The sequence below is a fragment of the Dermochelys coriacea genome, chromosome 24, assembly GCF_009764565.3.
Source record: "Dermochelys coriacea isolate rDerCor1 chromosome 24, rDerCor1.pri.v4, whole genome shotgun sequence".
Lineage (NCBI taxonomy): Eukaryota > Metazoa > Chordata > Testudines > Dermochelyidae > Dermochelys > Dermochelys coriacea.
In genome coordinates, this window is record NC_050091.1 from 16,516,496 (window position 1) to 16,539,162 (window position 22,667).

General features: G+C 62.1%; 1 protein-coding gene across 1 annotated transcript in view; it reads left to right on the forward strand.

Moving 5' to 3' along the window:
- Positions 1–22,381, forward strand: part of ARHGAP33 (Rho GTPase activating protein 33) — a 41,237-nt gene extending 18,856 nt beyond the window's left edge. The window contains exons 11-22 of the mRNA XM_038383217.2: positions 2,753–2,992; positions 3,698–3,800; positions 4,334–4,478; positions 4,751–4,833; positions 5,343–5,450; positions 5,676–5,821; positions 9,987–10,185; positions 10,375–10,472; positions 16,051–16,196; positions 16,643–17,234; positions 18,410–18,762; positions 19,454–22,381. Coding sequence (XP_038239145.2) covers positions 2,753–2,992; positions 3,698–3,800; positions 4,334–4,478; positions 4,751–4,833; positions 5,343–5,450; positions 5,676–5,821; positions 9,987–10,185; positions 10,375–10,472; positions 16,051–16,196; positions 16,643–17,234; positions 18,410–18,762; positions 19,454–20,638 — 3,398 coding nt within the window. The 3' untranslated portion in view covers positions 20,639–22,381. The remainder of the gene's footprint in view (positions 1–2,752; positions 2,993–3,697; positions 3,801–4,333; positions 4,479–4,750; positions 4,834–5,342; positions 5,451–5,675; positions 5,822–9,986; positions 10,186–10,374; positions 10,473–16,050; positions 16,197–16,642; positions 17,235–18,409; positions 18,763–19,453) is intronic.
- Positions 22,382–22,667: the final 286 nt, after the last annotated feature.

Genomic DNA, 22,667 nt, shown 5'->3' on the forward strand with positions numbered 1-22,667 from the left:
ACCCTTGGGGCACTCCGCTTGATACCAGCTGCCAACTAGACATGGATCACTACCCGTTGAGCCCGACATCTAGCCAACTTTCTATCCACCTTATAGTCCATTCATCCAGCCCATACTTCTTTAACTTGCTGGCAAGAATACTGTGGGAGACCGTGTCAAAAGCTTTGCAAAAGTCAAGGAACAACACGTCCACTGCTTAAGCTAAAGTAGGGCAAAAACCTCCAGTAGTACCCCACCATCCCAATGAAAGCCTGGACCTGCTTCTTAGTCTGGGGAGCAGACCAATCTTTCATTGCCTCCACTTTGGTGGCTCTGGCTTCAGGTGGCTGCTCCCCACCTTGTGGCCCAGGTATGACACCTCTGCCATCCCCACCTTGCACTTTCCAGCTTTTATGGTCAGCCCTGCATCCTGGAGGCGACCCAGCACCCTCTTCACTTGGGACACATGGTCCTCCCAGGTCTGGTTAAAGACACAGATATTGTTAATATATGCTAGAGCAGTGCTACTCAAAGTGGTGGTCCGCGGACTGGTGCCGGTCCGCGAGCCATCGGCAGCTGGTCTGTGCGCACATTGGGGGAAAAAATTGCTGGTCCCCCACATCAGAGAGCTTGAGAAGCGCTGGGCTAGAGCAAAGTCCTCCATCCCCCTTAGTAACTGATCCACCAGGCGCTGGAAGGTGGCAGGTGCCCCCTTGAGGCCAAAAGGCAGGACCAGGAACTCAAAGAGCCCGGGGGGGGGGGCGGTAAAGGCAGACTTTGCCCTGGCCTCTGGGTCCAAAGGCACCTGCCATTAGCCTTTGGTGAGATCCAGAGTAGTACCAGGCACTCCACAACTTGTCAAGGATCTCATCGGTCCTAGGCATGGGGTAGGCATTGGACATGGTGATAGCACTGAGCTTCCGATAGTCCACACAAAACCAGATTGATCCGTCCTTCTTGGGGACTAGCACCATGGGAGAGGCCCTTGGAGGACGGTTGGATCACCCCTAAATCCAGTATGTCTCCGACCTGTCTCTCCAAGTCCTGGGCTGCTTTCTCAGTGATCCTGAATGGGGAACACCTGATGTGGGGGTTGGCTCCTGTCTCCACCTGGTGAACAGCCAGGTTAGTTAGCCAAGGCCAGTTGGAGTTTGGGGGCACGGAGGGGACGGGGTATGAATGCAGCACCCGGTGGACAGTTCCTCTACACAGTTCACCTCGTTTACCTGTCTGATGACTAGGCAGCTTACAGATCATTCTTCCTCATGGGGATGAGAAACATCACCTGGTTCCCAGTACCATAGGAGCGGGCGTGTGCTGAGTGGTTGTACCAGACCGTCTGCTTCCTCTGTGCCCTGGCTAGGTTTCCCCTGGCCAAGCCCTAAGCTCCACGAGCCTTTCCCGGAAGGTCAGTACATACTCCACCACTGATTCTCCATCGGGGGAGGCCTTTCCCCCGTGGATTCCTGGGGCACTTCCCTGTATGGAAACAGCAGGTGGGATAAATACTTGTCCCAGTCCTGGGTGCTGGTCCATAAAGGTTTTCAGCATCATCTTTAGGGTCCCATTGAACCTCTCCACCAGCCCATTGGACTGAGGATTATACGCCAAGGCCCAGATGTGCTGGACCCCACACTGCTCCCACAAGCACTGGAACAGGGTTGACATGAAGTTGGACCCCTGGTCTATAAGGACCCACTTGGGGAACTCCACTCTGCTGAAAATGGTCAGCAGTGTGTCTGCCATGGTGTTTGCCTAGATAGAGGACAAGGCCACTGCCTCGGGGTAGCATGTAGCAATATGTCCCCATGCAGCATTATATACAGCTGTTCCTACCTGCCCTGCCCCAGACATGGCTGTATCTCAGTGCTGAGCGAGCTGTCCCCATGTGGTATTATGTGTGGCTCTTCGTGACTGCCCTGCCCCAGAGGTGGCTGCGTCTCAGTGCCAAGCGAACCGTCCCCATGCGGGTTTATGTGCGGCTGTTCCCAGCTTCCCTGTCCCAGAGGTGTCTGCATCTCAGTGCCAAGCGAACCATCCTCGTGAGGTGGTTATGTATGGCTGTTCCCCTCTGCCCCACCCCAGTGGTGGCTGCATCCCGTTGCTGGGTGAGCCGTCCCTGTGTGGTGTTATGTGCGGGTGTTCCTGGCTGCCCTGCCCCAGAGGTGGCTGCATCCCAGTGCCAGGCGAGCTGTCCCTGTGTAGTATTATGTGCGGCTGTTCCAGGGTGCCCCACCCCAGAGGTGGCTGCATCCCAGGACCACGAGATCTGTTCCTGTGTAGGGCTATGTGCCACTGTTCCCAGCTGCCCCACCCCAGAAGTGGCTGTGTCCAAGCACCGAGCAAGCTGTCCCCATGTGATGTTATGTGTGGCTGTTACTGTCCGCCCTACCCCAGATGTGGCTGCATCCCAGGGCCAGGTGAACCATACTCATGAGGTGTTATGTGCGGCTGTTCCTGGCTGCCCTGTCACAGAGGTGGCTGCATCCCAGTGCTGGGCGAGCTGTCCCCATGCAGTGTTATGTGCGGCTCTTCCTGCCTGCCCTGCCCAAGAGGTGGCTGTGTCCTAGCGCCAAGTGAGCTGTCCCAGTGAGGTTTTATATGCAGCTATTCCCAGCTGCCCCGCCCCACAGGTGGCTGTGTCCCAGTGCCGGGCAAGCTGTCCCCGTGCAGTGTTGTGTGTGGCTGTTCCCAGCTGCCCCGCCCCAGAGGTTGCTGTGTCCCAGTGCCGGGCGAGCTGTCCCCGTGCAGTGTTGTGTGCGGCTGTTCCCAGCTGCCCTGCCCCAGAAGTGGCTGTGTCCCAGTGCCGGGCGAGCTGTCCCCGTGCAGTGTTGTGTGTGGCTGTTCCCAGTCCGTGACGCAGTGTGTAAGAAGCACGGGAAGCTCCTCGGTTTCCTTCGCACCTTCATGAAGTCCCGGCCCAGCAAGCAGAGACTGAAGCAGCGCGGGATTCTGCGTGAGCGCGTCTTCGGCTGCGACCTGGGGGAGCATCTCCTGAACTCGGGGCATGATGGTGAGACCCCTGGCATATAGGGCGTTGTCTCCATCCCCCACCGCGCTGCTTCTCCCAGCCTTGTGCTTTGAGGGATTGCCTCCCATCCCCCCGGCTGGATCTCGGCTCCCTGCCTGGCGTTATGGGGTGCTGCCTCCCATCCCCCTGCCCACACCCCTCCCACAGCCTGGCGCTATGGGGCACTGCCTCCCATCCCCCAGGCCATCCCCCGCCCATGCCCTGTCTCCCAGGCTGGCACTATGAGGCACTGCCTCATATTCCCCCCTCACTGTCCTCTGTCCACACCCCGTTCCCAGACTGGCATAATGGGGCACTGCTTCCCATTCCCCCCGACCGTGCTCCATCCGTGCCCCATCTCCCAGCATGGCACTATGGGGTGCTGCCTCCCATCCCCCCAGCTGCACCCTGTATCCTGGCTGCACCCCGTCTCCAAGCCTGGCACTATGGGGCACTGCCTCCCATCCCCCCCAGGTGCGCCCCATCCTCCGTCTGCACCCTGTCTCCCGGCCTGGCACTATGGGGCACTGCCTCCCATCCCCCCCAGCTGTGCCCTGGCCACGACCCATCTCCTGGCCTGGCACTACAGGGTGCTGCATCCCATCCCCTGGCTGTGCTGCCCCCCCGCCACCTCCCCCAGCCTGGCACTGGAGGTCTTGGTGCTGCCGTCCGTTCCCATGACATCTGCTTACCTCGTGCCTCTTGCAGTTCCCCAGGTCCTGCGCTGTTGCTCGGAGTTCATCGAGAAGTACGGCATGGTGGACGGGATCTATCGCCTCTCGGGCGTCGCCTCCAACATCCAGAAGCTGCGGTGGGGCCTGGGGATGGGCAGCTGGGGGTGCCCGGTGGGGTGGGCACAGTGGAGTGGCAGGCAGCGGGGGGATTTGGGCACAGGACAGGCGCAGGGTGCAGTGATAGGCAGGGAAGGGTTGCGAGGTGCAGGGCAGGGTGCAGATTGGCTCCCAGGGTTAGGGGGTAAGGTGAAGAGGCAGGGCAAGGGAAGAAGGGTGCAGGGAGAAGGGTTAGGGGGCTGGGCCCAGGGGGAGCAGGCTTAGGAGGCAGGGGGACAGGGTCTGAGGGCAGACTGTAAGACACAGGGGGACAGAGTGTAGGATGTAAGGGGCAGGGCATGGGAGAGCAGGGTTAGAGGGCAGGGTTGGGGGGTGGGGCAGAGTGTAAGGAGCAGGATTGGATGGCAGGTTTGGGGGCAGACTGTATGGCACAAGGTGTAGTGGGCAGGGAACAGGAGAGCAGGGTTGGGGGGCAGGGTTGGGTGGCTGGGTTAGGGGGCAGGGATTGGGGGCAGACACTGGCCTGCCCATACCCGCTCTCCCCTTCCCCCAGACATGAGTTCGACAGCGAGCGGGTGCCAGAGCTGGGCCGGGCGACCTACCTGCAGGACATCCACTGCGTGAGCTCCCTGTGCAAGCTGTACTTCCGCGAGCTGCCCAACCCGCTGCTCACCTACCAGCTCTACCGCAAGTTCTCGGTGAGCCCAGGATGCCCCCCGCCTGCCCCCCAACTCCCCTACCCCTGTATTCCCTGTCCCCCAACCTCCCACCCCCGCATCCCCCTGCGTTAACGCCTGACCCCCAACCCGCTGCTCACCTACCAGCGCTACCGCAAGTTCGTGGTGAGCCCGCGGCTGCCCCCTGCCTGCCCCCAACTCCCCTACCCCTGCATTCCCTGTCCCCCAACCTCCCACCCCTGTGTTAACACCTGAGAGCCCCCCCCCCCGATAACAGCCCATTTGCCCTGCAGGAGGCCATGGCGGTGCCCAGCGAGGAGGAGCGCCTGGTGCGGGTGCATGATGTCATCCAGCAGCTGCCCCCACCCCACTACAGGTACCCGCCCCACAGGGCCGGGGCGGGGGTTGGTGCCCCGCAGACCCATGGGTGACAGCTGGGGGGGTCGGAGTAGTGGGTGATGGCTGGGTGGGGATGTTGGGGCCCTGCGGGGCTGTGGGTGACAGCTGAGGGGGTTGGGGTGGTGGGTGATGGCTGGGGGGGGTCAGGGCCCCATGGGGTCTTTGGTGACAGCTGGGGGTCTCGGGGCCATGGGTGATGGCTGTGGGGGGGGAGATCAGGGCTCCCCAGCACCGTGGGTGAAAGCTGGGGGCGGGTGGGGGGGTGATGACTGGTAGGGTCGGAGCCCCATGGGGCCATGGGTGATGACTGGGGCGGGGCTTAGTGCCCAGCAGGGCTGTGGGTGACGGCTGGGTGGGGTGATTGAGGGCTGGGGGACCCTAAAAGATTTGGATAACAGTTGGAGGGGGTCAGGGCCCTGTGGGATTGTGGGTAATTAGAGGGTAGGCTGGGGCCGGGTCCCCCTCACCAGCTGCTGCCCCCCTCAGGACCCTGGAGTTCCTGCTGCGACACCTGGCCCGGGTAGCCACGCACAGCCCGGACACCAGCATGCACGTCAAGAACCTGGCCATCGTGTGGGCCCCCAACCTGCTCCGGTAAGTGCCCCCTGGCCTCTCTCCGGCCCCCCTGCCAGTCCCCCGCACCAGCTGCCATCCCCCCAACCTGCTCCGGTAATTGCCCCTCTGATGCCCCTCTAGCTCCCCTGCCCATCCCCCACCTACAATCCCCCCAACCTGCTCCACTGATTGCCTCCCACCAGCCCCCCCTGCGCCGGCTCCAATCCCCCAGCCTGCTCCACTGAGCGCCCCTCTGCCCCCCAGGTCACTGGAGCTGGAGGCTGTGGGGCTGAGCGGGGCAGAGGCCTTCCATGAGGTGCGGGTCCAGTCCGTAGTGGTCGAGTTCCTGCTCAACCACGTCCAGGTGCTGTTCAGCGACAAGTTCACCTCCATTGGCAAGGACTGCGCAGGTGGGGCATGCGGGGGGGCCTTGGGGGATGGTGCAGCATGGAGGGACAGTGTGGGGTGGACACTGTGGGGGAGGGGACAGCACAGCACAGGCTGGGGGGCAGCGTGGGGTGGCTCTGGGCATGCAGTGGGTAGCAAGGTGTTTGGGGGGGCATACAGAGACTGGCTGGCTGCTGAGCTGGGGGGGGGGGGACAGGCTCTGCCCTAGAGGAGGCTGGGATCTTTGCTGCCTTGTTTGTGATGCTGCACTGGTGGGCATCGCCCACTTGGACCTGTCCCTTGGTCCCCAGCAGTGGGGATGGGGGTGGGGCTGGGTGGGGGCTGCTGCTCTGAGGGTGGGGACCTGCCCCCAGTGGCATTGGGCGGGATGCCTGGGGGGGGGAGGGCCACCAGCAGGATTTGGGGGGTTGTCTCCTTGCCTCACCCCGCCCCAGACCCTGCTCTGCGCTTCTTGCCCTCTTGCTGTCTTGTGTCCTTGGGGGTCTGGCAGGGAGGGGCTCGGGGGGATGGGGGCAGCAAGGGATGGATGAGACACATGAGGGATTCTGAGAGCTAGGGGTGTGGGGAGCTGGGGAAGGTTGGCAACAGTGGGGTTTGGAGGGATGGAGGGGCATTGGGGAGGCTGGGGACAGTGGAGTTTGGGGTGATGGGGACAGTTTGGGGGAAGTGGGGAAGTTTGGGGGCAGTGGGGTTTGAGCTCCCTGCAGTAAGTCCACCTGGAAGGGACACCTGGGGACCCTCAACCCCTTCAAAGGGCCCTGCACCCCGACTCTGCAGTCATAGGGACTCAGCCAGAGTGTGACACAGGAGGGTTATTAGTTGTGGGGAACACAGTGTAGGTCAGAGCTTGTTAGCACAGAAATCAGGAACTTTCAACAGAGTCCATCTGGGGCGGTGAGGGGGAGGCCCAGAGCCCTGGGCTCCACCCCCCCTCCCAGTCCCAAACCAGGAGACTGACCCTTTCAGCTGCCCACTGCCCCTCCTCCTTCCTTTGTCTCTTTCCTGGGCCAGCACCAGCGCCTCCGGCTTGTTCTTGCAGAGGAGGGGGCCTGGCCATCAGTTGCCAGGATACACTGTGTGGCCGTTCTCTGCAGCCCACCAGCAGTCACACCTGCCCTCTAGGGGTCTCTGCAATGATCATTCCCCCTTATCCCACCACCTAGATACTCCCCTTATCCCATCACCTAGATACTCGAAGGAGGACTTGTGGCACCTTAGAGACTAACAAATTTATTTGAGCATAAGCTTTCGTGAGCTACAGCTCACTTCATCGGATGCATTTTTTTCCACCAAATGCATCCGATGAAGTGAGCTGTAGCTCACGAAAGCTTATGCTCTAATAAATTTGTTAGTCTCTAAGGTGCCACAAGTCCTCCTTTTCTTTTTGCGAATACAGACTAACACGGCTGCTACTCTGAAACCTAGATACTCGAGTAACACAGGGGAAACTGAGGCACACCACAGGTTTCAGAGAAAACATTAAGAACATTCCCACTTCATCACACTGGGAAAGGCTGGGGGCAGTGGGGTTTGGAGGGGTGGGAGGCAATGGGGCACTGGGAAAAGTCTGGAGGCAGTGGGGAATGGGGAGCTAGTAAGGCAGCCAGTGCCGGGCCTCTCCCCATGCTTTGCTCCCTGTGTAGCAAGCTGGTCTGTTCTCAGCAGCTACCTCCCGGTCCCTGGCCTGGAGGCTGGCCCCCCCCGCCCTGCTGTGTGTAAGGGTCCCAGGCCCAGGGAGAGGGGGCCCTGTTCTGGGCATGGGGGTGCCTCTGGGCTCTGGCATGCTGCCCCCCCAGGCCACCCTCTAACCCTGTTCTCTCTCCAGCCCCCCAGCCGGCGCCCCGGAAGCTAGCCTGGTCCCCCAAGACTGGCCAGCTGCTCACCCTGCCCGAAGCCCTGAGCAAGGCCCAGAGGGAGCCGGAGACGCAGCAAGACGGGGTGGAGGGTGCCCTGGAGGCACAGGGGGACTGAGGGGTTGGGGAGGTCATCCCCTTGCCCCAGATCAGATTCATGGACCCATGCACCCTGGTGTCCCACTCCCTCTCTGCCGCCCACAGGCCCCTCTACCCCAATATCCAACCCCCTCCCTGCCACCCATGGGCCCCTCTACCCCAGTATGCCGCCCCCTCCCTGAACCCACAGGCCCTTCTACCCTGGCATCCCACCCCCCTCCCTGATGCCCACGTGTCCCTCTACTTGGGCTGTGGAGTACCATAGCTCTGTGACCCCCTGAAATCCTGATGCAGTCAGCTGCATCCCCAGATAAGCGCCAATCCCAGACACTATAGTGGGGAGGTGCCCAGTGGCAGGGAGTTCCGGCGGCCCAGGTCACTGATTGTGGGGCAGGAGCAGGGCAGCACAGCTCTCCCTGCATGGGGCCCTGTGGGCTCTCAGGGCTTGGGCAGGGCAGGGCAGTGCAGGACAGGGGTAGTGCCTGTCCGGGGAGGGAGGCTCAGGTCCTGGGTTTAACTGGCTCCTGTTGAGAACAAGAGAACATTAAATGCTCAGCTGGCAACGCCCCACATTGGTGATTCATGGTGCCCGGCGCCCAGAAGCTCGCCTTGGGGAGACAACTTGCTGGGGGGGGCTGACATTGACTGGGCCTGATGGGGGGGGGACACTGAGCCCTGCAGTGGTGGGGGTGGGGGTTGCTGAAGTGGGGGGCTGCCAAAGCAGACTGGGGAGACAGGTGCAAGGGGGCATTGAGACAGGCTGGGGAGGGGGATGCTGAGATGAGTGGGTGCCAAGGCATGCTCAGGGGCAGCAAGGTAGGCTAGGGAAGGGGGATGCTGAAGTGGAGGGGTGCCCAGACTGGCTGGGGAGGGAGATGCTGAGGCAGGTAGGGGGCCTTAGGTGAGGAGTGCCAAGGCATGCTGGAGGGGTGCTGGGTGGCACCACAAAAGGCTAGGGGGTGCCAGGGCAGGCTGGGAAAGGGGGTGCTGAGTTGGGGTGGTGCCAAAATAGGCTGGGGAGGGGGGTGCTGGGGATGCCCAGACAATCTGGGAGGTGCCCAGACAGGCTAGCCCTGTGGTGGGAGGGAGGGGTGGACAATCCTGTGACCAAATGCAGTGGGGTATGGAATGGGGAGGCCCATAGAGTGGCTGGGCACGAGGCCGACGTGAGCTGCAGTGGGGGGGGAACCCCCCCAACACACATCCCAGGGAAGCTGCCTTCTGCCCCGACCAGCTGGGACCTGCGGAGCCCAGCACCCGGCCGTGCTAAGGGGGATGGGCCCTGCACTGGCACTTGGCTGCCCGCCCCTCACCCAGGTAACAGCTCCCAGTGCCCAGCTACACTGCTGCTTCTCTGTGGGGTTGAGTCTCTCCCTCTCCCCATGGGCTCACAGTGCCATCACTGGTGTGAGAAGTGGGATCCCTGCGGCCTGCCAAGGTGTTAAATCCTATCCTGCTGCTAGCACTAGGGGGCACCATAGTGCTTGGGGCTGAGTAGGGGATGCTGTGTTGCAGGGAGGAGCAGGGGGCGCTGTGCTATGGGGAGTGGGATGGGGGCTCAGCAGGGGGCTCTGTGCTCTGGGGAGTGGGGGCCAAGCAGGGGGCACCGTGCTCTGGGGAGCAGGACAGGGGGCTCGGCGGGGGTCGCCGTGCTGTGGGGAGCGGGGTGGGGGAACTGCAGAGAGGGGCTTGGGGGCTCAGCAGGGGGCGGTGTGCTGTGGGGAGCGGGGTGGGGGGCTCAGCAGGGGGCGGTGTGCTGTGGGGAGCGGGGTGGGGGGCTCAGTGGGGGTGCTGTGCTGTGGGGAGCAGGGTGGGGGAGCTGCAGAGAGGGGCTTGGGGGCTCAGTAGGGGGCGCTGTGCTGTGGGGAGCGGGGTGAGGGGTTAAGCAGGGGGCGCTGTGCTGTGGGGAGCGGGGTGGGGGGCTCAGTAGGGGGTGCTGTGCTGTGGGGAGCAGGGTGGGGGAGCTGCAGATAGGGGCTCGGGGGCTCCGTAGGGGGCGCTGTGCTGTGGGGAGCGGGGTGGGGGCTCAGTAGGGGGCGCTGTGCTGTGTGAGTGGGGGGCTCAGCAGGGGGTGCTGTGCTGTGGGGAGCAGGGTGGGGGAGCTGCAGAGAGGGGCTCAGGGGCTCAGCGGGGGAGCTGTGCCGCGGGGAGGGACTGAGGTTCCTATGGGGCAGGCCCAGCTGACCCCCCTTCTGTCCATCTCCCCATCCCCCAGGTCGCTCCTGCCTCCCGCGCCCCAAGTCCCTGCTGGGCAGCTGCCCCTCGACCCGCCTGCTCTCGCTGGAGGAGGCTCAGGCCCGGACGCAGGGCCAGGTCCAGCTCACGGCCCCTGGCCAGGCCAAGAGCCCTGAGGCCAAGCCTGGATGGGGCCCCCCAGGGACGCTGCCCCTCATGCTGGACTCGCCCCATGTCAGGTAATGGGGCCTTTCCCGCACTAGGGTTGCTGGCTCCGGGGTAGGGGCTGGTGAGCTCAGGGGGGCAGGGGATGGGGCATGGGGGCCTTTCCCCCCAGGGGGTGCCGGCCCTGATCTGGTGGTGGGTTCAGGGGTGTGTGGAATGGGGCTGGCAGGGCCATGGGTCGGGCTGACACTGTCTCTCCACAGGCACCAGACGCGGGGCGGAAGCTGGAAAACCTTCTTGGCCTTGGGCAGGGCACCCGCCAGCAGCCACAAGAGAGTGCAGCACCCGGGCGGGCAGACGGGTGAGTGAGCCCTGCCCCATGCAGCCCCCCTGCCCCACGCAGCTCTATGCAGCCCTCCTGCCCCACACAGCCCCTCGGCTTCCCCCAGACCCACACAGCCTCCCAGCTTCCCCCTGCCCCACATAGCCTCCCATTTCCAGCCCTGACCCACATATCTCCCCCCAGTTCCACACCAACCTCCCAGCCCCACATCTCTCTCCCTCCTGTTCTCGCTGTCTCTCCCCCTGCCCCATGGAGGGGGGATGAGGGGTGTATGTTCAAGTGCTTGCTTATGTCCATTCCACGCTAGGTGTGCGCAAACCCACAGGCCCAGCTGTCGGAGATTTTTTCCCTTAGCAGTATCCGTAGGGTCGTCTCTGGTGCCCCATGGAGCCCTGCACCCACGCTCCGGTATATGGGGTGCCGCTGGCCCTGCACCCCCTCTATTCCTTGTCTCCCTTTGCGATTCCAAAGTGCTCCGAGCAGTGTAACTTTATAGTTGTTGGATCTAGATCATGAAGTAGTTAGTTAGGTGAATAATTAGGTTAGATAGTTGTGTAAGCGGGGGATTGTCCCGCTATTGTGGGGAACTTTTCTGAGTTATACACGACCCCGGTGAAGTGGGCTAGCAAAAGGATCCAAGTCCTCACTCCCAGTCCCTTTACCAAAAGACTTGCCTGCCCTCGAGGGCTCCCCTTCCATCTCCTGTGTGGCAGAGTCCTCATAACCCCAACAGGGCTGGGCCCACGATTCCAGGGGGGCTCAACCCCCAACCTTGTCATGGTCACTTATGGCAGGGGCCAGGGTGTCCCCACTCTGGGTGCTCTCTCTGCACTGGACACTTCCCTGACCCACTGATCGTTACAAACAGTTCAAAGCAAATACAATTTATTAAACAGGAACTAATTAAAAAAATAAGGAAAAAACGGGAAAGATGAAAAAAACGGGGACGTCACAGCCAGCATCTCTGGGATGTCAGGGCAGTTCAGTCTGTTCCTCACACATCCCAGGCCCCTGCCCAGGCCCTGGCAGTGCTGCAGGGAGGCTGCAGGTCGGGCACTTGCTCTGGCGGTGGCCACACGTCCCCAGGCTCCAGGTGGAAGGACCCTTCTTCCCAGCATCACCTCCGCCCCATCGGGGTTACGATCCCCCCCAAGTCTGGCCTGCCAGGCATGTTGGCTGGGGGGCGTCTCCCTGCGCTGGGCCCGCTGCCAGGGTCCCCCTCGCTCTCCCCAGCTGCTCCCCACACCTGACTCCAGACAGCTCCAGTCCCAGCTCCACCACTCTGCCTCTAGCCCCCTGGGCTGCTTCTCTGGCCCCTTTGGCTCCAGTTGCTGCAGCTCTCCCCCTCCCAGCACAGGTCTGCTCTGTGGGCTGCTGTGACTCTGCTCCCAGCACTGACCTGCTCCCTGGGCTGCTTCTCTGGCCCCTCTGGCCAGTGTGGCCCTGCTCCCCCACTCCACTCGGGCCCCTGCTCTCTCCTGAGGGTTAGGAACTGACCCAGGCAATTCTAGCTCATTAGGCGGACTGGACCCCCCTGGCCTCCTGACTCCCTCATTAGCCTGCCCGCCCTGTCAATCGGGCTGACCTGGAGTGTTGGCCTCTCCCCATTGCCCCTGGGGACTGTCAGTCTCAGGGTCCTGATTTCCCATCGACCCTTCCCCTTCCTTTTGGTCCTGGGAGCTCGCCAACCAAACCACCTCCACTGAGTTTTAGTAAGGGGACAATTAGTCCCCTTAGGGACTTTGTCCCTGGCATGGGGCTTGCCCCCTTCCCAGGGATCCCAGCAGTCTGCCATAGACCTATGCTGGTCAGTGAGCCCCGCACCAGCTGTCTGATTCTGGGGGAATCGCACATCAAAGAGAAATGCCAGATCTGTCAGGGCTTCACGGCGCACTTGGAAGAACAGGGCCATTCATCTCCAAGTCCTTCTCTCAGACGGGCCTCAGAACCCTCCCGCTCGGACTCAACACTGAGTCCCTCTGCCTACGGCGAGCCCCACTGGCACCGGGTTTTTCCCAGCACTGCTCACCATCACCGGGGCCACCACAGTGCTAACACCTGGGACTGCAGCCAGCAGGCGTTGGGGAGACACGGTGCTAACACCTGCGACTCCAGCCGCATAGATTTTCCGGCCCTCAGCGGCAGAGCCAGGCCCTGTGCACCGCTCAGGAGGCCGTCGGCAGGCATTCTGAGGGCATGCCGGAGGCCGGAGTTGCAGTCTCCTCCCAGGATCCACCCCCCCCCCCCCCCCGTTTGTTTTGGGACCGCCTGACTCCCTTTCTCCTGCATGGGCCAAGGTCACCTCAGGCCGCTGGGTGCTCAACACCATAGCAGTTGGCTACATTCTGGAGTTTTCCTCCATTCCCCCCTTACACCCCAGTTCCCTGTCCCTCTTCAGGGACCCTTCTTACGAGCAGCTCCTCATCCAGGAGGGCGATTCCCTCCTACATCTGCAGGCTGGGCAGGAGGTTCCCCTAGACATGAGGGTAAAAGGGTTTTACTTCCGATATTTCCTCATCCCGAAGGCCAAGGGGGGCCTCAGACCCATCCTAGGCCTGTGTCGCCTCAACAGGTATCTGAAGACATCAAAGTTCTGCATGGCCTCCCTGGCCTCCATCATCCCCTCTGGATCCAGGAGGCTGGTACGCTGCTCTTGACTTAATGTGCGCCCACTTCCATATTTCCATCCTTCATGGCCACAGGAGATTCCCCCATTTGGTGGTGGGACAGCGCCTCAACTAGTTCACAGCACTGCCCTTCAGCCTCTCCTCTGCTCCGAGGGTCTTCACCAAGTGCATGGTGGTGGTGGCCACTTCCCTGAGGTGCTGTGGCATTCAAATCTACCCATCCCTCGAGGACTAGCTAGTCAGAGGCAGGTCCCAGGCTCACATGCAGCACATGTCGGGATCTAGGCCTGCATCTCAATGACCAGAAGGCGACTCTGTCCCCCGTTCAGAGAATAGAGTTTATAGGAGCAGTGCTTGACTCCACCCACGCCAGAGCCTACCTGCCGGAGTCCTAATTCCGGGCATGTCAGAGCCCAGCCGCTCCCAGCCACCCAGGTATGCCACCAGCGGCTGGCTCACATGGTGGTGTGTACTGACATGGTGCAACATGCATGGCTGTGGCTCGGTGTCCAGATGTGGCTGGCATCGTTCTTCTCACGACTTGGAACTAATGGTCACAGTTCCGTCGAGTGTCCTGTTGTCTCTGATTGGGTGCCCAGCCCTGTGAGCTGTTTTGGACGGGGCCCCCTTCGTAGCACCACTCCTATCGGTAACGTTGGTCTCTGATGTGTCGGATCGGGTGTGGGGAGCCCAGCTTGGCAGCTGCAGTACAAGGTCTCTGGTTCTCTTCACAGAAAGGCCAGGCAGCTCAGGGCGATATGCTCGGCTTGCCATGCATTCCTTCCTATCTAAGAGGCAGAGTGGTGCAGATCTTGACGAACAATACTGCAGCAATGTTCTTCTATAAGCAAGACGGGGCCCACTCATCTGCCCTGTGTCGAGAGGCTCTTCGCCTGTGGGACTTCTGTGTGCAGTAGGCTGGTCATCTCAAGGCTTCACACTTCCCGGGCGCCCGAAACGCGCAGGCGGATCTCCTTGGCAGGTCCTTCTCCTCTCACCATGAGTGGTCACTCCACCCAGAGGTCGTCAGCATGATCTCCCCCAAGTGAGGGACTCCCCAGGTGGACCTATTCATGGCCACTCAGAACAGGACGTGTCAGCCGTTATGCTCATTTCACGGGCTAGCCGGCTGCTCCCTGTCCAATGCTTTCCTGTGCCCTTGGATGGGGCCCTGCTGTGCGCCTTCCCGGTTCACAAGGTTCTAGGGACAAAGCAAAGGACCTCTAGTGGGGTTGCCATCGAGAGGTCCAGCATGGCCACAGCAGCTTTGGTGCGGCAGGCTTTAGAACCTCTCGATGGCAACCCCACTAGAGGTCCCACTTTGCCCAGACTTGCTCTCGCAGTATCAAGGCTGTCTGCTCCATCCGAACCTAGCGTCACTGCATCTGACAACGTGGCTTTGCATGGCTGAACGCAGAGGAGCAGGCCTGCTCGGAGCAAGTCTAATACATCCTGTTGAGTAGCAGGAAGCCCTCCACCACGGCAACCTACCTGGTCAAGTGAAGCGCTTCATCTATTAAGGGCCGCAGACTGAGTCTCCCGATCATTGCTACAATCCATCTTGGATTACCTGCTCCACCTCAAGCACCAGGGTCTGGCAATCAGGGTTCACTTGTTGGCCATCTCAGCCTTTCACCCGCTGATCCAGAGCAGGTCAATCTTTGCTCATGACATGATGATCAGGTTTCTGAAGGGTCTGGAGAAGCTATACCCACAAGTTTGGGATCCTGTCCCTCCTTGGGACCTAAACCTGGTGCTAGTGAGGCTTACAGGTCCCCCTTTTGAGCTGCTGGCTTCGTGTTCTTTGCTGCTTCTCTTGTGGGCCGTGTCCTTCTTGGCGGCTATCACGTCGGCCCACAGGGTCTCTGAGATTAGAACGTTGATGTCAGAACCCCCTTATATGGTGTTTTACAAGGACGAGGTCCAGCTGAGCCCCACCCAGCCTTCTTACCTAAGGTGGTGTCACGGTTCACAATAATCAGGACCTCTTCCTAGCGGGTTTTTTCCTGAAGCCTCACAAGGAGAACAGGGAGCATCGGTTACACTTTATGGATGTTAGGCAGGCCTTAGCCTTCTGCATCGTGGACAAAACCCTTCTGTAAATCAACGCAGCTCCTCGTCACAGGGCGGACAGGATGAAAGGTTTGCCTGTGTCCGCTCAGAGAAGCTCCTTGTGAATAACTGCCTGCATCAGGCTCTGCTGTGAGCAAGCAAAGGTGTCACTGCTGGCCATCCTTCCTGCCCATTTCACCAGCGCGCATGCTTCGTCAGCGTTTTTCCTCACACAGGTACTGATCCGGGGTATCCGCAGAGCCGCCATCGGTCTTCAGTCCATACCTTCCTGTCCCACTATGCTATCAGCCAGCAGGCCCGGGGCGAGGCCAGCTTCGCAGAGCAGTGTTGCAAGCAGCACATCCATGAACTCAGAGCCCACATCCAGGGATACTGCTTGGGAGTCACCTAACCTGGAATCGACACGAAGAAGGAAAAATGGTACCTACCTTTTGTAACTGCTGTTCTTCGGGATGCGCTGCTCACGTCCATCCCACAACCCGCCCTCCTGCCCCTCTGTCGCAGTTGTTGGCAGGAAGGAACTGAGGGGGCGATGCCCCTTGCATGGGCACAGGGCTCCAGGGGGTGCCAGAGCCTGCCCTATGGACACTGCTAAGGGAGAAATCTCTGGCAGCCGGCTGTGGGCGCGGACACCTAGCATGGAATGGACACAAGCAGCACACCTCAAGGAAGAGCAGTTACAAAATGTCGGGAACCGTTTTTTCCAGGGGAAGGAAGGAGAGTTGGGGGGCCTGTCTTGGGTGTTCCTGGGAGCAGAGGTGGGGACTGGGGGTAGTGCTGGGGGCAGGAGCAGTGGGAGTAGAGGGTGTCAGTGGGATCCAGGCAGGGGATGGATAGGGAGGTGGCTGAGGGAGGACTGGGGGGCTGACATTCTCACCCCTCCCCTCTCCCTGCAGGACTCCAGGCCGGGGCCGACACTGTCACGCTGCGATCCGCCAAGAGCGAGGAGTCACTCACGTCCCAGTCCAGCACTGCGGGTACGAGGGGCAGCGCCAGGGTCAGGGAGGGGATGTTCAGGGGGAAACCAACCCCAGAGGAGGCTGTCTCTGTGTGTCAGGCGAGCCGTCGCCATGCAGCGTTAAGTACAGCTGTTCTCCAGCTGCCCCGCCCCAGAGGTGGCTGCATCTCGGTGCCGGGCAAGCCATCCCCATTCAGCATTATATACAGCTGTTCCCCAGCTGCCCCACCCCAGAGGTGACTGTGTCCCAGTGCTGGGCGAGCAGTCCCTGTATGGTGTCGTGTGTGGCTGTTCCCAGATTCCCTGCCCCAGAGGTGGCTGCATCTCAGCCAGGTGGCGTTAAGTGAGGCTGTTCCCCAGCTGCCCCCAACCCAGAGTGGCTGCATCTCAGTGCCAGGTGAGCTGTAACCCTGCGACATTATGTGGCTGTTCCCCAGCTGCCATGCAATCTCAGGGTTGTTTAGCCTGCCTGCTTTGTCCATCTGTCCCAACAGGCCTGCGCAAACTCCACGACTGCGGGGCCACGCCAGAGCGACGCCTCTACGGCCCTGCCCAGGGCTCGCCCGGGTGCCCCAGAGCCCTGTCAAGCCGCCGCTCGTGTGTTGAGTAGTGAGTCCCGGCATCCGGTGGTGCAGGAGAGCTGGCCATGCCGGACTTGGCACCCCCACCGCGGCCTCCTCTGGCTGGATGACGAGGGCGAGCTGGACTCGGATCCGGAGCTCAGGCCCCCGGGCTTCCTGGATTTGGACCCACTCCCCTTCCGGCACAGCCCCCCCCGGCGCCCCTCACTCTCTGATGCCTCCGACTCGGCTCCTAGCCCTGCCCGCCTTCCCTTCGCCTGTAAGGTGGCCCGGGCACTGTCACCCTGCGGCCCGGAGCCCCCCACAGCCGCCCTGAAGATCTCTGAGCCAGTAGCCATCTCGCTGCCCACCAAAGTGCTGGAGATGCTGGGGGGGAGTGAGGCCGGGGGGGTGCTGAGGCCCAGACAGCGCCGGGGGACGCACAGTCCCCCCCACATGATCTCCCGACTGCTGCAGGCCGGCGACGGGATGCTGACTGACAGCTGCCAGCGCGAGGTGCGGCACAAACTGACCCAAGCTGAGAGCGGAAGCCTGGCCCAGAGTGAGTGTGCCAAAACCTCCCACCCCATCCAGAACCCCTGCCAACCGGAACCCCCCCCCCCCGCCAACACCTCCCAGCCCCATCCAGAACCCCTGCCAACCGGAACCACACACCCCCGCCAAAACCTCCCATCCCATCCGGAACCCCTGCCAACCGGAACCACCCCCCCCGCCAACACCTCCCAGCCCCATCCAGAACCCCTGCTAACCGGAACCACACACCCCCCGCCAACACCTCCCAGCCCCATCCGGAACCCCTGCTAACCGGATCTGCACCCCCCTGCCAAAACCTCCCAGCCCCATCCAGAACCCCTGCCAACCGGATCCGCATCCCCCCCCCGCCAAAACCTCCCAGCCCCATCCAGAACCCCTGCCAACCGGAACCCCCCCCCCGCCAACACCTCCCAGCCCCATCCGGAACCCCTGCCAACCGGAACCACACACCCCCCGCCAACACCTCCCAGCCCCATCCGGAACCCCTGCCAACCGGAACCACACACCCCCCGCCAACACCTCCCAGCCCCATCCGGAACCCCTGCTAACCGAAACCACACACCCCCCCGCCGCCAAAACCTCCCAGCCCCATCCAGAACCCCTGCCAACCGGAACCGCCCCCCCCCGCCAAAACCTCCCACATCCATCTGGAACCTCCTGCCAGCCTGAACCCCCACTCCGCCAAAACCTCCCAGCCCCATCCAGGACCCCCCGCTAGCTGGAACCCCCCTCCCTCGGAACCTCCGAGCCCCAGCCAGAACCCCCCGTCATCCAGAACTCCCTAGGCCAGAAGCCCCCAGCCGGATCCCTGCCATCCAGAACCCCATGGCCGGACCCTCGCAGCTGGAACCCCCCCACAGCTGAAACCACCTGGCCAGAACCCCCCAGTCACAACTGCCCAGCCCCAGCCAGAACTGCCCAGCCAGAACCATCCCCACTGCAGCCAAACCCGCCCCCCACAAACGGAACCCCCCGTGTCCCCTGCTGGGGGAGTTGGGGAGCACACAACAACCCCCCAGCCAATGTGCCCCAGCCTCCTACAGCCCCCCCTTGTTGGGGGAAGTCAGGGCTGGAGTATCCAGGAGCTCCCCGCACAGTAAGCGCTCTGCTCCACCCCCCTACAGTGCCCCCTGCTGGGTGCGGTTGGCACTGACCACCCTCTTTTCTCTTCTCCCCCTTCAGGTCCGGAGTTGGAGGCTTCCCCCCCACTGCCCGGGGCGCTGTGCCTGTTTCGGCACGTGCCGCCCCCACCGCCCCCGAAGAACCCGGCCCGGCTGATGGCTCTGGCACTGGCGGAGAGCGCACACCGGGCCACCCGGCAGCAGCAGGGGGTGTCACACAGGGAGCAGCGTGCCCAGTTCCGGCGCTCTCTGTCCCTGGAAGTTGGCAGGGAAGGGGCAGCAGCGGGGCCAGGAACCCTGTACTCCGTGGTGCGCCCTGGCCCTGCTGCCCAGCTCCCTGGCCCCTCTCTGCAGCGCCAGCAGAGTGAGGAGGAACCCCGGGGCCAGCACCAGGAGCGGGCAGGGGGCCCCCAGGTGAGTGGGGGTGGAGGGGAAGGGATCACTAGTTGGGGGGTTGGGCAGGAGGGAGTTAGGGGCATTGGACCCTTAGGGTGTGGGAGGGGAATTTGTGGCTGGGTTGGGGCAGGGGGCTTTGCTAGTTTGAACAAGATGGGTTCTGGGGGGCTGGGAGGAGGGCAGGTAGGTGGTGGGGTTTGGGGGGTTGTGGAGATGGTGGGGGGCAGTGGGTTGGGCTGGGGGCAGTAATGGGGGTAGGAGGCAGATAGGCAGTCAGGTTGAGGTCAGGTTTGGTGGCTGGGGGATTCAATGGGATTGCGGCTGGATGGGGGAATTGGGGGTGCAGTGGGGGGGCTACACTGAGGGAATTCAGGCAATTGTGGATGGATGGGGAGATTGGAGGCTGCAGCAGGAGCAGTTTGAAGGGCTGTGGTTGGGTGGTGGGACTGAGTGGGATTGGGGGTTCAGGGGGAGGGATGAGGACTGGGGGGCTGTGGCAGGGGTTATTTGGGGGAATGCAGCTGGGTGGGGGGATGGGATTGGTTGTGCAATGGGAGGGACTGAGGGATTGGGGGTGCAGTGCGGGTGCTGGGGGTACAGTGGGCTGCTGGGGTTGGGGCTGTGATGAAAGGCTGGAGGGTTGACTAGCGGGAGCTGTGTGTGTGTGTGTGGTTCCCCCCTCGCTGACCCCCCTTCTCTCTTGCTACAGGTCCTATTGGTCCAAGCCCCTACCCCGGGTGGAGAAGGGGGCAGGGCCCCCTCAGCAGCCCCTCCCCATTACAGCAAAGCCCCCCCCAACACCCACCACTGGGACCACCCACGCCACCTGCCCTGCCAGACCCAGCCGCTGCCCTTCCCCAAAGTACTGGCCCCTGGCCCCCGCCACCCGGTGGCCCCGCCCAAGCCCCCAGCCCCCCTGCACTTTCACACGCCCCCCGCGGCCTGTTTCAGCGTCACCCCCCCATGGATGGGCCCTCTCTCCTCTGCTCCTCCGTACCCTGTGGAGCCGCAGCTGCACCAGCGCCACCGCTTCCTGGCTCCCCACCCCCCCAGCGCTGCCACACCCCCGCGGCGCCCAGTGCTGGAGCCCACAACCGAGAACCTGTACTATGAGATTGTCCCAGAGCCGCCCGTCTACCGGCCCTGGCCTCTGGGCCCCCCGCAACCCCCAGCGCCCCCTGAGTACCTAGCCGCCCTCAACGCCTCTTACGGTGTCTTCCAGCGGCCCAGGCCTGGCCCCTCAGCCCCAACGCCACCCCTCTGGGCCGTCTTTGAGGATGGGCGCGTCCACTACGAGCCACCAGAGCCCGTCTACGTCAACGTCCCCTTTGCTGGTCCTGCGGCAGGGCCAGAGGCCGGGGGGCACTGCCGTGGCAGGGCCAGCCCCCCTTCATCCTCATCCTCTGCCTCGGCCTCCCCTCTGCTGGAGGGTGGGCACCTGCGCAGCCGCTCTGACCCTGGCGCTGCCTGCGCCGCCCTGCGCCGCCCCCCGGTTCCGGCCCTTCCACAGAAGCAGAGGCAGGGCCTGCGGGCAGCACCGGGCTGGGCCTATGGGCCCCCGCCGGTGCCGGGACTTTACCGCCAGCTGCTAGACGTGCTGCCCTGCGGCAGCACCATGCTTCGGTTCTACCGCCCTGTGCCACCTGGCTGGGAGCCAGCCGGCGCCTGCACCACCCCCTTCACTGCCTATGCTGAGCCCTCACCCCGGCCTCCTGCCCTCCTCAGCCCCAGCCTGATGGACGGTTACCGGCTGGGGCCCTGCCCCCCCTACGCCGAGCGCCTGCCCCCCCAGTACAGCAATGTGGAGAGGAAGGAGGGCCCCCCACCACCACCCACGTGCCTGGCTTCTAACTGGACGGTGCGCTCTGAGGGGCAGACCCGGAGCTACTGCTGAAGGGGGGGCCCAGGCTGGACCACGAGGGAGCCTGGGTGGGAGGCTGGAGGACCTGTGTTGAGCCCCCCCCCCCAAGTGCTGACACCCCCCCCGGGTGCAGGATCTGAGCATTGGCTGGGGACCGTTGCTGAGACAGTCAGGCTGTGACATCAGAGGAGGCCCTAATGACATCACCGAGGTCTGTATGAGACGCCTGAGCTGGTGCAGGACTGGAGTGACATCACAATGGGATCATCAATGGCAGGAGGATGGGCACTGTGACATCCCAATAAGGCCACCAGTTGCAACAGGACTGGTACAGTGACATCACAACAGGGCCATCAATGGTGTTGGGATGAACACCTGATGTGACAGCAGCCCAATTGCATCGCTGCTCCCCCATGATGTAACAGCTGCTCTCCAGTGACATCACCACATTCTGTATGATATCACCGGGCTGCGGTCGCCATCACACCCAGTATGACATCATCGCCCTCCTTGGCTAGGCGTCCACCTGCTGATGCTCAGTGACTGCATCAGTGTGATATAGGGAGGGGGCACTGGTGACATCACCAGAACCATGATTCCTGCCTGACTCCACACCCCCCCCAGGGAGGCCAGTGTGGGGCATAAAACTATCAGGGTCTTGCCTCACTACCAGCCCTGGGAATAGGGGGACCCTCCCTGCCCCCCTGTGTGTAGGGGGGCGGAGGGATTTTCTATAAAGCTGAGCAAGATTTCTAACGTTTTAACCTTCCATTAACCCAATTAAAACACCCTTGCCCTGAGATGGGATCCCCCAGGGAGAGGGGGTGCCAAGGGTAGTGGTGGGAGGCTAAAGGAAAATCCCTCCCCAGCCTACCTGTCTGACCTCCCTGGTCAGCATAGGCTGAGGTGGGGGCATACTCGGGGGTGGGGGGGGTTTGTATGTATCTGCCTAGATCTAGGGGTGTGGGGGTGTGCCTACTGCCCCCTGCTGGAGGAGCTGAGCCCTGTTCAGGGGGTGTGATGGTGGGTGCTCGGTTGTGTTCGTGGCTGTAGTTTTCTGGTTGTGGCAGGGGGTGTGTGTGGGGGGGGTATGTTATGGGGTAGCAGAAGGAACTGGGGGCACCCCCTGCTGGCCCACCCAGTGGCTGAGAGCAGCAATTGCCGGGGGAGGGTGGTGACTGGCTGATGTTATTGCACTGACTCCCACTGTGACTTTGGGGGTCCCCTGGGAGTTATGACCTTTGACCTCCCCATACCCTGTAATGCCCCCAACCCCATGATAAAGGGGCAGTGCTGTGACCACCTGGGCCCAGTGTGGGTGGGGTTACCCTGGGAGTGCTGACCTCCACCAACACCCTAATCCTCCCAGCCAGAGTCCTACAGACAGTGGGGGGGGGCTAATCCTGGTTCACCTAATTCAGCCCCATCCCCACTGCAGGGCCCTAAGGTGTTGGCTGGCTTGGGCAGGGGGGCGGGGTGCTGCTGTGACTGTTCCCCTGGTGAGTGTATTTGTTGAAGATCCTGCCCTCCCCCCATTCTGTACTAAATGGTTTCAACCAACCCCATTAACTAATAAAGACAACAACAAAAAATAAACACCCCAAACTGCCCATGTAGTTTCCTCCTCCTCAGAACACAAGACGTAGGGGTAACCCAATACAATTACTAAGCAGCAGGTTTAAAACAAACCAAAAGAAGGTCTTCTTCACACAATGCACAGTCAACCTGTGGAACTCCCTGCCAGGGGATGTTGTGAAGGCCAAGGCTATAACAGGGTTCAGAAACAAACTAGATAAGTTCCTGGAGGATAGATCCCTCAATGGCTATTAGCCGGGATGGTGCCCCCAGCCTCTGTTTGCCAGAAGCTGGGAATGGGGTTGGATCACTTGTTCTGTTCATTCCCTCTGGGGCACCTGGCATTGGCCACGGTTGGAAGACTGGACCTTTGGTCTGACCTAGTAGGGCCATTCTTATGATCTTCAATTTGGGGGTAGGGGCTGGAAGCCAGGACTCCTGAGTTCTGTCCCCAGCTCTGGGATCCGGAGAGGAGTAGGGTTGAGTG